General features: G+C 42.0%; 1 protein-coding gene across 3 annotated transcripts in view; it reads left to right on the top strand.

Moving 5' to 3' along the window:
• Positions 1–335: 335 nt before the first annotated feature.
• The window catches only part of RNF216 (ring finger protein 216), a 112,613-nt gene continuing 96,267 nt past the window's right edge, over positions 336–16,681 (top strand). Inside the window, exons 1-4 of one of the 3 annotated variants that reach the window (XM_053656927.1) lie at positions 436–488; positions 4,454–5,395; positions 9,260–9,395; positions 13,987–14,120. In XM_053656927.1, the coding sequence (XP_053512902.1) occupies positions 9,329–9,395; positions 13,987–14,120 (201 nt within the window). In that variant the 5' untranslated portion in view covers positions 436–488; positions 4,454–5,395; positions 9,260–9,328. Of the gene's footprint in view, positions 489–4,453; positions 5,396–9,259; positions 9,396–13,986; positions 14,121–16,681 lie in introns of those variants that run through there. The other 2 variants (XM_037134840.2, XM_053656928.1) reach the window with 2 other exon arrangements.

Here is a 16,681-nt window from a genome sequence, read left to right as displayed (position 1 = left end):
CCTTCGAAAATATGCTCTGAATGAATGAGTGACTTGGCAATGGCAACCGGTGCAAATAGGTGCCTACCCAGTAGCTTCCCACGGCCACCTGCCCCCACGCCCTTTTCAACTCCAGGGCGCCAGGGGTACCTCTCGCGGTTGAGGGAGTCTCAGCTACTGTCGTCCTCCCGCCCAGGGGGGGAGTCCAGGCTCAGCGTTCCGGGAGCAGGATGGAGCCGCGGCCAGGCGTTCCTCTCTATGGTCCCAGTCCCCAAGCCCCTCCTCCCGGGCCCCCGGCGAGCCTCTATGGTTCTTCCTGTCATTAGTCGGGAGGGGGCGCTGTGCGCAGGCGCGAGGTGACGCCGCGGCAGGGCCGGAAGGAGCGCAGCTGGGGCCTCAGCGGCGGCGACGGAGCTGTTGGCCAGGGCTTCTTGAGACTAAAAGCCCCGGCGACAGAAGGGGACAGAAGCCGCCAAGCCCGGCTCGCGAACTGGAGAGTTGAGTGGAGAGTAAGTGTCGGCCGCGGGGCGCGCCCCGCTCCTCCGGGAGGCGAGTGGCGTCTCCGCCCGGCGCCTCCCTCAGTCCGGGGTCGGGGCGGGGGCCTTGGCCGTGAGGGGCGGTGGGGGCGCGGGCCGGCCGGCCGGAGCAGTAGGGCGGGCCGGGAGGCATGCGCGACAAAGGCGCGCGCGGCCGGCCGACCCTCCCCCGCTGTCCGCACTTCGGGAAGTTTCGCGGGCCGGTCCGGCCGCCTGCAGCGCGAGGGCGAAAGCTGCGAAAGTCCGAGTTTGCAGGACGACACCGCCCGGGAGGCGGCGTCAGCGCGGGGGGCGATGCGCTATGACTTTGAACTCCGGCGGCCTCGTCCCGGGGGCTGACGGGCCGCAGCCCTGCCGCCGCCGACTCCGCTGAGGGGGGGGAGGGGGGCGGTGCAGGTGCGCGCGAGCCCCTGCGGCACGGACGCGGCGTTCCCCACGCCAGTGCTGCGGTTCTGGGCAGCGAACGACTGCGACCCTCACGCGCGGCTGGGGCCCGAGCGCTGCGCAACGCGGGTCCCAAACTTCGGGCCACTTCAGGGCCGGGACGCGCCGCCCAGAGTGCCCGCAGGGCCGGTTCAGTTTGTAGGGGCGCTCCCCGCGCGCACCGGCCAAGGGCCCTGCGGACCACTCAGTGCGCGGGGACAGTTGCCCCGGAGGGCGCGCCCCAGGCATGCTGCCGTAGGAAGGAGACCGTTCCCCCGCGCGGGGAGGGCCGGGGAGACTTGAGAGCGGACCCCGACTCCGAGACCGGGTCTGGAGGAGGACACTCGGGACTGGCCCGGCTCTGTTTGCGTCCGAGCGAATGCTCGCGGCCGGGGGTGGGGAGGGGTTGGACTTGAGGAAGTAGCTGCAGACTCAGGCTTTTGATTTTTACCCCGAGGGCTGGCCGCAGCCGGGGAGGGAGCCCTGCAGCCCCAGAGTCCGCGGAGTGGGGATGGGAGTCGAGGAGACAAAGTTTCTGAACTGGGATGGCAGAGAGAATCTGTGTCCGTTACCGCCGGTGGCTACTCTTTAATTAATGAGTGTTTGCTCTGTTCTAGCCTGTGCAGATTTTCACATACTTCCTAACTGATCGTACACCTACCTCCCCGTGCTGTTTTGTCTTCATTGCTGATAACAGTGATAAGCACAGAACGTGACGCTGTGTACCAGACACTGTTCTAGGCGTTTTCTACAGGCTAACTCTTAATCCTCAGTGATGTGGGTTTTGGTATTTTTTTTTCTTTTGGGGGGTTTTGGTATTTTTTAAAAGGAAGAAAATGTACTACAAAACAGCATACCTAATCACAAAGCTAACAAGGGCCTGAGCTAGGACGTGAACTCAGTTTGCTTCCAGAGTTCATGTTCCTAATCACTCTACTCTAGTACTGTGAGTATTTATGCAAAAAACCTCGTAGTGAGCATTAACTTTGTGCCAGGCCACGTGCAAGTCCTTGGCTCAGGGGAATGAATAAGATGTGGTGCCCATTTCTTCGTTGAACTTGTTTTAGTGCAGGAGAGGAACATTAGACACAGCTGTCCGAGTAATTGTAGATGACTCTTTTGCCAAGTCCTTGGAAGGAGTGAGAGATGTGTGACTAAACACTAGAGGTGGTCAGGAAAGGCCTCTGTCTGAGGAAGTGACATTCAAGACAGAGCGAAGGATGATGCAGTTCATTTGGTCCTGGTCAGGCAATAACCCAGCCAGAGAAAAGAGCAAGAAGTGGAAGGAAGGAGCATGCCATGTTCCAGAAACAGCCATTATTGCTGCGGAATGATGAACTGGCCAGAGGCAGGAGGTGAGGCTGGCTGTGCCAGCAGGGGTCCTGGTGCGACAGGCTCTGTTCTACCAGGGTGAGATTTGTGGTTCAGGGAAACTGACTCTGGGGCTGTGTTAAAACATGGCAGGGTAGAACCTGTAGGCAGTGTTGGGGTGGGAGGGACAGGGTGTCACGGGCTCACCTAGTATTCAGCTCTAAAAAAGTCCTTGAAAACGTTGATTCCCATCCCTCATTCCCACCTTGTAGTCCAGAATGTGCTTTACTGAGCTGTCCTGGTTTCTGAACCAGTGCTCAGGTGACAGTTAAGGGAAATCTTCATGTTATATGTTAAACTCTTCAGCCTACCCAGAGAAGATTTTGAGTTTAATTTCTGGATTAAAACCTCTTCTGTTATAAAAAAGAAAACAAAACTAATTATAGGGTTTTTAGAGCTCTTTTACACTCCAGACTAATTGTTTGCATAATTATTTCTAATTATGCATGGTGGTATACTCTGGTTTCTCTTCAGGTAGTGTAAATCTTTCGCCTTAATTATGGATGGTGTTTTACCTTAGTTCTTTCATTTTTGTCAATGTATTTAATACTCACTGCACTTTCTTATTCTGAGTTCCTCACCTGCCTTGTTCTTAATAGTATCACCATCCTTCAGTCACCTGATTTCAACATCTAGGTCACCTTTGACTTTTTTTTTCTGTGCCTTGATGACTGATTACATACAAAAATCCCATTGAACCTAATTCTGTAGTCAGTATCGTGTATCTTTTTCCTCCCCTGCTTACTATTAGCTCTAGTGCAGACTTCGCTAGCCCTTAATCTCTGGGGGTCCTGCCACCAGATGTCTTCTACAGTCTGTCTTATGTATTGCAGCTAGGTTGATTTTCCTAAAGCATAACTCAGCATTCCTTCCCATTGAATGGAAAATAAAATCGGAGCGCTTGCATCAGCTAGCTATTGATAATAGCAAGCCACCCTCACACTTAGAGACTTAGTGCAACACAACAGTTTTAGTTGTTGACAATTTTGTGAGTCAGGAGGTTGGGAAGGGCTCCCCTGGGCAATTTTTTTCTGATTCTCATGCCCTCCCACAGGGTGGCTGGGGCTGCAGGTCCCACTTGCAGAATGGCTTCTGTACTCCCAAGCCTTGTGTCAGACTGCTGGAAGGCGGGGCTCAGCTGGCCTTGCCCCGTCCGGGTACTGGGTGCTGGGTGCTGGGTCGGGGCTTTCCATGTGGTCTTTCCTGAGGTAGAAGCCGCTGCCTCTCCTAAAGGCTAAGCCTGGAGCTGGCACTACATTCAGTTTAACGAAACACTGCCACCTCTGCCAGATGTTCCTGGACTGCCTGCCTCTCCCCAACTGGAGTAGTCTTTCTGCTGCACTAACGGCCTTCTACTTCTTAGTGTGCTTAATTGTATGCATATTTTCTCTCATTGATGAGACTCCGCGTTTTTTGAGGCAAGATCCAAATTGGATTTTCTTTGTATTTATTCACCATGATGTATAACACATTGTTTACACCCATGACAAATCCACAATAAATATTTGTTGAATTCTTTTCATGTATTTTAATTTTTTAAAAGATTTTATTTATTATTTTTAGAAAGGGGAAGGGAAGGGAAGGAGAAAGGAAGAGGAACATCACTGTGTGGTAGCCTCTCGCATACTCCCTACTGGGGACCTGGCCTGCAACCCAGGCATGTTCCCTGACTGGGAGTTGAACCAGTAACCCTTTGGTTTGCAGGCGGGTACTCAATCCACTGAGCCACACCAGCCAGGGGTAATAATATATTTTAATTTTTTTTAAGTGTTAATGTAACGAATACCAATTTAGTATAAAAAATTAGAAAATATAAGGAAGCAGAAATGAATGACCTTAAACTTACTACTTCGAAATAGCCATTATTAACTTTTGTTGTGTTGATTTAATATTGATTAAATATTAGTATATTTAAATATACTAATGGAAATCCAAATGCTGGTTAAGATGAGAAACTAGAATTTGAATAAGAAGCAAAAATTATGTATAGACACTTGAAAAATCTGTGAGGAAGAAGCCTTGTGGGGGCTGATATGATGGGCATGTCAGCTTCTCCCAGCCTGTGCTTGACTCTCCTTTGTTCACCTTTCCCTGTGGTGTTCATAGATTAACTCATTAATTTGAAACATCTTTTATTGCCCCAGACTCTGTTTGCAGAAGTGACAGGCATATTTATGGAGCTGACTTTGAACAGCAGGAGCACTGCAGAACCCCAGGACCGTGCGGGATTGTACTAGGAACGTGTGGAAGGAAACATGGAGGAGAAACATGAATAGAAGGATGAGAAGAAAGTTACTGTTAGGCCCATCAGTCTCTGGTCATAGGAAGCAAAGATGCAATTCTGAAAGCCAGAAAATGGCATGAGGGAACCATGGATGATTCCTTTCTTTTTTTCTGACTTTTTTTTTGTTTGTTTCGTTTCCAAACTTTCTGTGACAAGCCATACTTTATAACCAAAGAAAACCCTGATATACTGAGTGTTGTCACTTAAGCCATTTTACCTGACTCGGGTTATATATGGTTGTGATTTACACCTCCAGTCTCTGACAGTGAGTGATGCATTTGGAGCCACTCTGTATATCAACTCTGAGACACTGGAAATACAGCTATGAGTTAAACACAGTCAAGGGCATAGGGAGAAGACAATTCCAATGTGAACTCCTTCTCATGTGTTGGTTCATCCATAAAAGGAAGGACAGTTGTTGAAGTGGAGGAGAACGTAAAAGAACGGTCATCTAATTTTCTTAAATTTTTACAATGTAGTACTTCTACTGAAGATTCTCCAGAGTTATGAAGTGAAAAATGTGCTAATTTTTAGTTTTATTTTGGAAACATTAACTGATATTTGACTAGAAACTGTAGTCATTAACATACCTATAACTCTTACAATAAAGAGAAGAGGTATAAGAACTGACTTAACCTTTCTTGGGTGGCATTGCAATTTCTGAACTTCACTTTTTTTAGCTATTCTCTTCAGTTGTCTGATCAAGAAGTGAATAGCTTCTTGCTACTTCCAGAGGGAAAATGAAGTTTCTTTTATAGAAGGAAGGAAGCGCTACTGTGAATAGTTACAATACTAATGAAAAGTAAGTTGTAAGAGAGAAATACAGTCCTCCCTCTCGTTTTGCTGTATTATTAACTTATTATTAATAAACACTACATCATCTACTATGTACTTGTGGTAAAGCTCTTTGTATTTAATCGTCAACACTGCCTTATAAGAATAGCTCTTTTTGTCTCACAGATAATAATGATGTCACACTGTGCCTTAGCACTTGCTGTACACCAGACACTGTGCTAAAAACTTTATACATACTTAACATGATTAAATTTTACAGTGACTGTTCTCATTTTGCAAATGGAAGAACTCCGAGGCCCAGGAGATTAAGCAATTTACAAGCTTACTGATTCACTAAGTGGTGGAGCCGGGTTCACACCTAAGCAGTCTGTTAGGAAGCCCAGACGAGCCGGCTGAATGTCAGAGGGTTGAGGGACTGCAGAGAAACTAGTCAGAGGTGGAAGCTCCACGATCAGTCTCTCTCACCGCAGCTTCTGGCCACTGTGTGTGCATGAGAAATCTTGCTTTTAAAGCACTGCTGCTAACTGGCTTAATTACAAGATTGACATTCTAACTAAATTAGGTATAAAATAAATCATATTTCCTTTTGATTGCCAATGTAAAATTGAAGGAACCTAGTTGTGATAAAATAAGAAATAAGACACTTGGCTGTCGTAGTTCAAAATACCTTAAAAAATATTTGAAAAAAACGTAGCAAAGTACTGGAAGTCACAGTTTATAAGTCATATTACTGTTACATCAAGTGAGAGACCCAAACTTATTCTTGGATTTGTAATTTTTTGCATTTGCGATATCTTCGCCTATTTATAGATACCAGAAAATTCTGTTGTAAAACAATCTCGATACACAACTTTGTATTCTCTAAGTTTGAAAAATGCTGATATTATTTGGCTATTAACTGTAGACAGTTAATGGGAAACCAGGGTCTGGAGCTTACCTCTTCCAAAGCACATGATTTCTCCCAGGAAAGCAAAGAAAACTTTGCTTTTCATATATATATATAAAAATAAATTGATTATGCCATTAGAGTTGTCCTGTTCTCCCCCTTCATTTCCCTCCACCCTGCACACCCCCTCCCCCACCATTCCCACACTTTAATGTCCACGTGTCTTAAGTTCTTTAGATTCTATATTTCCCATACTATTCTTGCCCTCCCCCCTGTCTATTTTCTACCTACCATCTATGCTACTTATTCTCTGTACCTTCTCCTCCCACTCCCCTGTTGCTATCCCTCCATGTGATCTCCATTTCTGTGGTTCCGCTCCTGATCTAGCTGTCCTCTTAGTTTGCTTTTGTTTTAGGTGTGGTTCTTAATAACTGTGAGTTTGCTGTCCTTTCACTGTTTATATTTTTTAGCTTCTTTTTCTTGGATAAGTCCCTTTAATATTTCATATAATAAGGGCTTGGTGATGATGAACTCCTTGAACTTGACCTTATCTGAGAAGCACTTTATCTGCCCTGCCATTCTAAATGAAAACTTTGCTTCATTTGCTAGATAGAGCAGTCTTGGATGTAGGTCCTTGCTTTTCATGACTTGGAATACTTTCCAGCCCCTTCTTGCCTGTAAGGTCTCTTTTGAGAAATCTGCTGACAGTCTGATGGGAGCTTCTTTGTAGGTGACTGTCCCCTTATCTCTTGCTGCTTCTAGGATTCTCTCCTTCATTTTAATCTTGGCTAATGTAATGATGATGTGCCTTGGTGTGTTCCTTCTTGGGTCCAACTTCTTTGGGACTCTCTGAGCTTCCTGGATTTCCTGGAAGTCTATTTCCTTTGCAAGATTGAGGAAGTTCTCCTTTATTATTTGTTCAAATAAGTTTTGCACTCGTGGCTGTTCCTCTTCCCCTTCTGATATGCCTATAATTCGGATGTTGGAATGTTTAAAGATGTCCTGGAGGTTCCTAAGCCTCTCCTCATTTTTTTGAATTCTTGTTTCTTCATTCTTTTCTGTTTGGTCAGTTTTTTCTTCCTTCTGGTCCACTCCCTTGATTTTAGTCCCAGTTTCCTTTCCATCACTATTGGTTTCCTGTTCATTTCCCTTCATTTCAATTAGTTTAGCCTTCATATGTCCCTGTAATTTGTGACTAAAATCAACCAGTTCTGTGAGCATCCTGATCACCAGTGTTTTGAACTGTGCATCTGAAAGTTTGGCTATTTCTTCATCGCTTAGAGTTATTGGCTCTGGGGCTTTGAGTTCTTAGCCATAACGTTCTGGTCTGTTTGTGCCTGTTTCATCGGAGGAGCAGAGCTCTAGGTGTTCACTAGGGCGGGGCAACTCAGTCGCAGGGTTGTGACGCTGTATGTGGGGGCGGGGTCAGAGGGGAAATGGCGTCTGGTCTGCTCCCTCGCGCCGCTGCGGCCTGTGTGGTCCATCTCACTGCTCGCTTCTTTGCCTGGCTTATCGGTCTGGCTGAACGGTTGGTTGTTGTCAGACTTCTGTATAGTTCAATTTTCTGTTTTGGTTGTGTTTTTGTTGCTAAAACTTTGTTGTCTTTAACTTGGTTGTGCGAGGAAACACTGTTTTTCCACCTACGCCTCCATCTTGGCTGGAAATCCAGATTTTTTTAAAGATGAAGAAAAATGTTGAGTAGGTAAGTTAAAGATTGAAACTTAGAACTAGAGAGGACCTGTAACAGGTATAATTGTATTCTTTTAGTTCTTAGTTATTGATTTTTATATAATTTTAATCAAACTAACGCAGGAAAGTGGTTCAGTATCAAACTACAGAAAGAATTAAAAGCAATAATTATCTCCTGATTTCCAGCAACTGTTTTACACAGGCAACCGACCACTTTCCCCCCCAACTCGTTTCCTCTCACGTCCCCATTGTGAAATACAATACACATGAAGAAGTTTCACCCTGAACAATAAAGTTTAGATGTATGCCTAAATGTTATCTCAGTGGAGTCATTCAACATAAATACTTTTATATCTGGATTCCTTCACTCAGTCATTATGTTTTAATATATATCCAAGCTGTATGTGACTGTGATGGCTTTTTTTTGCCCTGTCGGTTTTAATTGTGTGAACATACCCTAGTGTATTTGTCCATTCTGTCATTGACTTGTGGCCCTGTCCGTTTTTGGCTCGTAGAATTAACGTTCCTGTGAGCATCCTGTGCATAGACCTGGTTCATATAAGCATGCTTTTCTGTACCACAGATCTCTGGCAGTAGATTGTTGTGTCTTTATGGGATATGTGTCTTCCACTCTAATTGATCAAGCATCAAGATTTCTGCACGGTCATGTTACCAGTTTACATTCCCACCAACAATGCATGAGGGTGCCCTTTTTCTCCATGTCCTCACCAATACTTACATCTTGTCTTTTTAATAGTAGCCATTCTGACAGGTATGAGGTAGTAATTTGCTTTTGATTTGCATTTCTCTGGATTGCAAGTTATTTGTGGTTTTTTTGATAGTTATATGAGTTCTTTGTGTATTTTGGAGTTTAACCCCTTATCAGATGATTTGCAAATGTTTCTTCCCATTCTATAGGTTACCATAATTGAGTTTTTAAATGTACTTTTTGTTTATGTCCTGTTATTTGATCTTTTATATTTCTTATATGTTCTTTTGTAGAATTGGTTTTTTATTATTTCATTTTTTTTCTTTTACTAGCTTTTTAGTAATGCAGTCACTTAGGTGTTTGGGTTTTTTTAAGTGGTATTTTCACCATAAGCTTAGAGTGCTGCTACCTTGACCAGATATGTGGGAAGAGTTTTGATATTTTCTTTTTTATTATTTTTTACATTCAATGAGAATTTTTATTTAAATTATCCACACAACAGCATTATAATACTTTATAAAAGTACTAAGTTTTAGGCTGCCAGTGTTTTTTTCGGTCTTAATGTTCCTTTTGTTCTTACTTTTCAGAGCTTTTGGAACAGACCGTCACCATGTTTAGATCTTAGCAAGCGCCCGTGTGTGTGCCCGAGTCTGAAAATGGCAGAGGGAAGCAGCAATGAAGAGGTGATTCACCTGAACAACTTTCACTGCCACCAGGGACAAGGTAGGTGTTGGTTCTTCTTTTCATCTTGCTTTTCCCTTTAGTATAATCCAGTTATATTTTCTTTTCTATTTTTTAAAGAACTTATTTATTTATTTGTAGGGGGAGAGAGAGGGAGAGAAACATCAATGTGTGGTTGTCTCTTGTGCGCCCCCCAGTTGGGGATCTGGCCGGCAACCCAGGCATGTGCCCCCACTGGGAATCCAACCTGCAATCCTTTGGTTCGCAGGCCTGTGCTCAGTTCACTGAGCCACACCAGCCAGGGCCAGTTATATCTTCTTTGAAATGAATCTGTTTTGCACCATGCAGAAAACACAGTTGTGCCATTTGTAGGCCTTAGAGTATCAGGTGTAAAGGGACTCATCAGATTAGAATTTTGTGTCAGATAGTGACGCTTGCTGGTGTGACGGGGGTTTAAGAATCTTTCATCATAAGTAGATTAACAATCTATGACTTAGCAGGGTGAAAAGAGCTGTGATCATGCAGTCCTTGTGTCTTCAGAGACTGGAGTATGACAACAGTGGCAGTTCTCTGTTTTTGGAGGAGTGGTAACTATAGGGAAGTAGTCCTCCAGACCTGTATGGTCTAAAAGTACTAAGGCTGCTGCTAAACCACTTCGCCCCCTCATATGATGCCTAATTACATTTTTGCCAGAAGATTGTGGTTTAGCCTTACAGGAAATTTCAGCACATGTATTCTTCTGTCTTACAGTTTTTTAAATTTGGGGAAATTCATTGATTCATAAAGGAAGCTTGCATTTCTATGACTTCATTCTTAAATGCGTATTTAAGAAATACGCATTTCTTAATCTACAAGGAAATTTCCTACCAAATCCTAATTCTTGTTTATACATAACTAAATGAAAAAAATTTATGCTAATGAGTAGGAAAAGATAAATTTCTTGCTAGTATATGGAAGAGATTGTACTGTTTTTTCATGTGTGTTTTTATTGATAATATTTTGTGCTTATGAAGATGATTTTTTCCAGCAGAGGGTAAATTATATATATTTGGCTTTTAGAGCATTTAAAATGGAGCAAATTTTATTAAGCACATAAGTTGAGGATAATAAGTAAAATTGCTTAAGCTATGCAAATTAAGAGTACTACAAAGAAATACTGATTTTTTTTTAAGGATTTCATTATTGTACTCTAACTCGGTGGTGATTGAACCTATAATTTATTGTGATTAAGAAAGTTTTAAATTTTAGCTATAATTTGTATATATGATCATTTCCAAATTTTCTGAACATGTAAAAATTAACATAGTTATTTTAAAGATCTAATTGGTTTTATTAAGTAATTCATGAATTGGGCAGCTTCTTGTCTAGCAACTAGAAGGGTGCCCCTTGGAGGTGTATGTTCCTGTTACACAAGTTTTATATATCCTACACCTGTGATGATTTCTTTTTAGGCATACAGAGTTGTTTTGTTTTTATTAGCTATACTAATTTTATTATGCCATCCCCTGTAGGCTTTTTGTAATTTATATACAATGAACTCATATATTTTAAGTGTATATTTCAGTGAATTTTGAAAAATGAATACACCCTTATACCACCACTTCAATTATGATGTAGAACATCTCTATCAGCCCAGAAAGATTCCTTCGTGCCTCTTTGCAGTCAGTCTTCACCCTACTCCATTCATAAGGAGCTCACTGATCCGCCTTTGGTCACCATTCACTTCCCTGTACGTGGAAGCGTGCAGTGCATCCTCTTTGTGCCTGAATTCTCCTGCTCAGCATCATTTTGAAATTCGTCCATGTTGTTGCATGGATTTAATATAAATAATTCAGCCCTTTTTAATTGCTGAATAACATTCACCTAGAATTCTATACCCAGTGAAAATAGGCTTAAAAATTAAGATAAAATAAAGGTTAAAAGAGTAGGAATGGAAAAGGTATACTATGCAGATAGTAGCTAAAAAAAAAGAGTATGTATGTGTATATATTATCAGATAAAATAGACACTCTAGCCAGAAGTATTAATAAAGATTTTATAATGATAAAAGGAGTAGTGCACTGGAAAGTTAAAGTAATTTTAATCCCTGCACACTTAGTAACATGGTATCAAAATATACAAAGCAAAAATGGCAGAACTAAAAGAAGAAATGAACAAATTCACAATCATATTGGAAGATTTTAACATGTTCCTCTCTATAACTGAGAGAGCAATCACATACAAACATTTGTATGACTATAGAATATTGAGGAACACGGTCAGTGAATGACATAATAGACATGTGATATATTATACCCAATGTATCGATCAAAATTGACCATATTTTGAACCACAAAACAAGTTTCAAGTTTCAGAGGATTGAAATCATATAGATTATGTTCTCTAACCACATTGGAATTAAGCCATAAATCAATTACAGAAATATAATTAGAAAAATTCCTATATGTGTGGAAAATAGGAATGCCTTTCAGAATAATCCATAGTTCAAAGAAATCACAATGAGCTCCGGCTGCTGTGGCTCAGATGGTTGGAGCATCATCCAGAGGACCAAGAGGCCATGGGTTCAGTTCCCGGTCAGGGCACATACCCAGGTAGCACCTTCCATCACAGTTGGGGACATACGAGAAGGAAACCAATTAATGTCTGTCTGGCGCACACATGCTCTTTCTCTTCCTTCTTCCCCCTTCCTCTCTCTCTAAAAGTAATTTAAAAATTGTCCTTGGTTAAGAATTAAAAAAAAATCAATTAAAAATTGGAAAAAAATTTTGAACTTCATGATAATGAAAATATAATCTGTTGAAGCTTATGAGATGCATCTAATGTCATGTTTGGAAGAAAACTTATATGTGTAGTAGCCTTGGCTGGTGTGGCTCAGTGGATTGAGTGCTGGCCTGCGAACCGAAGGGTCGCTGGTTCAGTTCCCAGTTAGGGCACGTGCCTGGGTCAAAAGGGCCAGGTCCCCCGTGTGGGGCATCCAAGAGGCAGCCACACATTGATGTTTCGCTCCCTTCTTTCTCCTTCCCTTCCCCTCTCTCTAAAAATGAATATAAAAAATTTTAAAAGTCTAGTATTCTGCGGCATGAACTAGGCCACTCACTTCTGGCTGGCGGCTCTCTCTTGCAGGCTGGGTTTGAGCCTTCTCTGCTCAGCTAGAGCTCTGGCCATCTATTTGAATCTCTTGCCAGCTCTTGTGTTCGTTCCTCTTTGTGTTCTTTAGAGGTTATACTCTAAGTTCCTTTGCTACCATTTTAGTGGGGCTTCAGGAAGTGGTGATGATAATCACTTGAATTCATTCTCCCAGATTTAACCAGAAGTCCTATATCATGTGCTTCCCAGACCCTCGGTTCAGTTAGTTGTTAGATTTATCGTTCTCCTGTGGTGGTGGCAGTGGACTTGAAATCAGGCAACCTTACTGCACGTCAAGTGCTATAATAAACAGGCATTTATGTGACCTCTCTTAACTAATGCAATTACTTGAGGTGGGCACCATTGTTAATTTTTTTGTAATGTTGAGGAAACATGTTTAAAAGTTAGATAACAGTCACATGTTGCTGGCATATGGTAGAACTGAGGTTTGAACCTGGGCAGTCCGTTCTTAGAACACATAGATTTAGCTGGTTTAAATGGCCATCCTTGGCATTACCGCAGCTCTGTTGCAGGACTGAAATGAGATAGTTGCTTTTTGATTGTTTTTCAGATGGTTTGGTGCCATAAAAATACGAGGTGGGGCAACAGTAGGTTTACAGTTACTCTGTAACTATAATGTATGGAAAATATACAAGAATAAACCCTTTTGTGTACTCACCACTGTAAGCCTACTTTTGCTATACTCTGTATGTGAGGCCTTAACCTGGAGAAAGAAATTAGACATTTAATGGAGGAATTTCGAAATTTGTAAGGTGAGGCCTCTTATTTGTTCCTTTTTTATTTTTAAATGTTTTTTTCTAGGACAGTTAAAGCTAAAAGCTTTAACAGTTTTGTGGACAGGGAAAAATAAGTTTATTTTATTCAATAATTCACATCCAACAAGATCTATTTTCAAACAAATTAAAGGAATTAGAGACCTCAAACAGAATTACTATATCCAGATGTTAGTTTAGCTCTAATTATATTTAAAAAGAAACTGGAAAAGTTAAATTGCTTACTGTCATAGATGTTATATGAGGCCAGAACACTGAAATATGTTTGTATAAATGATACTTAAGGTTTAGGTCTTAGGTGAGCAAATTTTAGCATTTTAAATATTAAACAAATTTTACTATTTTTGAGTGAAAAATTTCTTCAGATCTATCAACTTGAATGACAGTGTTTTATTCCCTGGGAGGATTAGAGGTAAAATTGAAGGCCATGATTTCACTTTTAAGAAATTGACAGATTTTTATCAACAGATTTCTCCAGCCTAAGAAAAAGTTGATAATTTTGAGCATAGTAATTGTTATACTTTCTCAAGTAATTTCCCAAATGTATTAATAATGAAAACATGGCTCATGGTGCTTAGGTGCATGTGCCGCTTGTAATATTGGTAGCCATGAACTTGGCTTTGGACTTGACCCTTTCCATGCGAAAGCTGAACTAAAGGACTGAATGGGATTGTGCCTGCCTCCTGGTAACAGTGTTCCCTGCCTACCTGCAGACTGGATCAATCTCAGAGATGGACCCATCACCATATCTGATGACTCTGATGAGGAAGGAATTCCGATGATGATCACGCCAGCTCCTCAGCAACACGACGAAGAGGACCTGGATGACGATGTCATCCTGACAGAAGTGAGTTTTCTTAAACTTGCCATAGTCTGATTCCTCAGTCATTCGGTAGTGGGTGCTGGGCCTTGTTGTGGGACGGCTGAGAGCACTACTGGTGCTGCACACGTAGTGGCTCTCTCTGTTCCCACGCTTCCTGTGTTTCCGAGAGCAGGCCCCTCCCACCCTGCCTGGTGTTCCCTTCCCTTCAGAAGCTGCAGGCTTCTGTGTTACTGGACTTCTGTGCACTGTGGCCCCATCCGACTGTTCATGTGCTGGCCACACCAGTACTTCCTACAGCCTTCTGACATCTCACTTTCAGGTAGCGTTCGTCTCCCTCGTACTCCTGTCTGTTTCAGAGTCCTGGATGTTTTTCTGCTTATATTTTTATATAAACTTGCAGAACAGCTTTTCTAATACAGGTGGATAGATAGACAACAAATCTTATTGTTAATACTTACAGAAAAATTATTATAATATTGACCCTTTCTAACTAAGATCAAGTTTTGTCAGTTTTTTATTTTTATTTTTTTAGAGTTTTGTCGATTTAAATATTTTTTGATTCTTATATTAAGTTCATACTCAGTCACCTTATTTTTATTGTCTGTAGTCATTTTTTCATTTGACTTTTATAATTTCTCAAGGGGTGGCACCTTATTTATCTGCAAATAATGCTTACAGTTTGTTTTTTATCTGATTATATTAAATGATACCACCTAAAAATTTTTTAGTAATAGTAGTAATGGCATAAGAAAAAGAGCCACCGACATAAATGAGAATACTTAAATGTGGCAGTGGCTGTTTGCATGAGAAAATATTTTTGAAGTTATGCCAAGAAAGTAGCCATCTACTTTGTTTCAGGTTTTTATTAGTCAGTGTGAATTCTATTAAATTCTATATATTCATCTCCAAATTTAAATACGGTTTTTATTTTTTTTATTTGTCTTTTTAAACATTTTTAAAATATATTTTATTAATTATACCATTACAGTTGTTCTATTTCCCCTCTTCATTCCCCTCCACCCTGCACAACCCTCCCCCACCATTCTCCCCCCTTTAGTTTATGACCACGTGTCTCAAGTTCTTTAGATTTTGTATTTCCCATACTATTCTTACCCTCCCCCCTGTCTATTTTCTACCTACCATCTATGCTACTTATTTTCTGTACCTTCTCCCCCCTTCTCCTCTTCCCACTTCCCTGTTGCTAACCCTCCATGTGATCTTCATTTCTATGGTTCTGCTCCTGATCTAGCTGTCCTCTTAGTTTGCTTCTGTTTTAGGTGTGGTTCTTTTTTATTTAAAGATTTTATTTATTTATCTTTAGAGGGGAAGGGAAGGAGAGAGGGAGAGAAACATCAATGTATGGTTGCCTTTTGTGCATCCCCTGCTGGGAACTGGCCTGCAGGGAACCAGCCTGCAACCCAGGCATGTGCCCTGACTGAGAATCGAACCGCGATCCTTTGATTTGCAGGCCCGTGCTCAATCCACTGAGCTACACCAGCCAGGGCTAGGTGTGGTTCTTAATAACTGTGAGTTTGCTGTCCTTTCACTGTTCATATTTTTTAGCTTCTTTTTCTTAGGTAAGTCCCTTTAACATTTCATATAATAAGGTCATGGTGATGATGAACTTCTTGAATTTGATCTTATCTGAGAAGCACTTTATCTGCCTTTCCATTCTAAATGAAAGCTTTGCTTCATTTGCTAGATAGAGTAATCTTGGATGTAGGTCCTTGCTTTTCATGACTTGGAATACTTCTTTCCAGCCCCTTCTTGCCTGTAAGGTCTCTTTTGAGAAATCAGCTGACAGTCTGATGGGAACTCCTTTGTAGGTGACTGTCTCCTTATCTCTTGCTGCTTCTAGGATTCTCTCCTTCATTTTAATCTTGGCTAATGTAATGATGATGTGCCTTGGTGTGTTCCTTCTTGGGTCCAACTTCTTTGGGACTCTCTGAGCTTCCTAGATTTCCTAGAAGTCTATTTCCTTTGCCAGATTGGGGAAGTTCTCCTTTATTATTTGTTCAAGTAAGTTTTCCACTGGTGGCTGTTCCTTCCGGTGCCCCTATAATTCGGATGTTGGAGCATTTAAAGATGTCCTGAAGGTTCCTAAGCCTCTCTTCCTTTTTTCGAATTCTTGTTTCTTCATCCTTTTCTGTTTGGTCAGTTTTTTCCTCCTTCTGGTTTATTCCTTTGATTTGAGTCCCAGTTTCCTTTCCATTACTATTGGTTTCCTGTGTATTTCCCTTCATTTCAATTAGTTTAGCCTTCATATGTCCCTGTAATTTGTGACTAAAATCAACCAGTTCTGTGAGCATCCTGATCACCAGTGTTTTGAACTGTGCATCTGAAAGTTTGGCTATTTCTTGATCACTTAGATTTATCAGCTCTGGGGCTCTGAGTTGTTCTTGAGCCATGTTTTGATTTGTTCTTGCCTGTTATGTGTGAGGAACAGAGCCCTCGGTGTTCACCAGGGCAGGGCCACCCAGGTTGCTGGTTTGTGACGCTGTGTGTGGGGGTGGGGTCAGAGAGGTGCAATGGCGGTCCCCTCTGCCAATTCCTGCCACTGGGGCCTGTGCGGTCCGTCTCACTGT

The sequence above is a fragment of the Artibeus jamaicensis genome, unplaced genomic scaffold (genome assembly GCF_021234435.1).
Source record: "Artibeus jamaicensis isolate MK-2021 breed Jamaican fruit bat unplaced genomic scaffold, CSHL_Jam_final scaffold_3151, whole genome shotgun sequence".
Lineage (NCBI taxonomy): Eukaryota > Metazoa > Chordata > Mammalia > Chiroptera > Phyllostomidae > Artibeus > Artibeus jamaicensis.
Note: the sequence above shows the minus strand (reverse complement) of the source record. Positions and strands in the feature narration are given on the sequence as shown.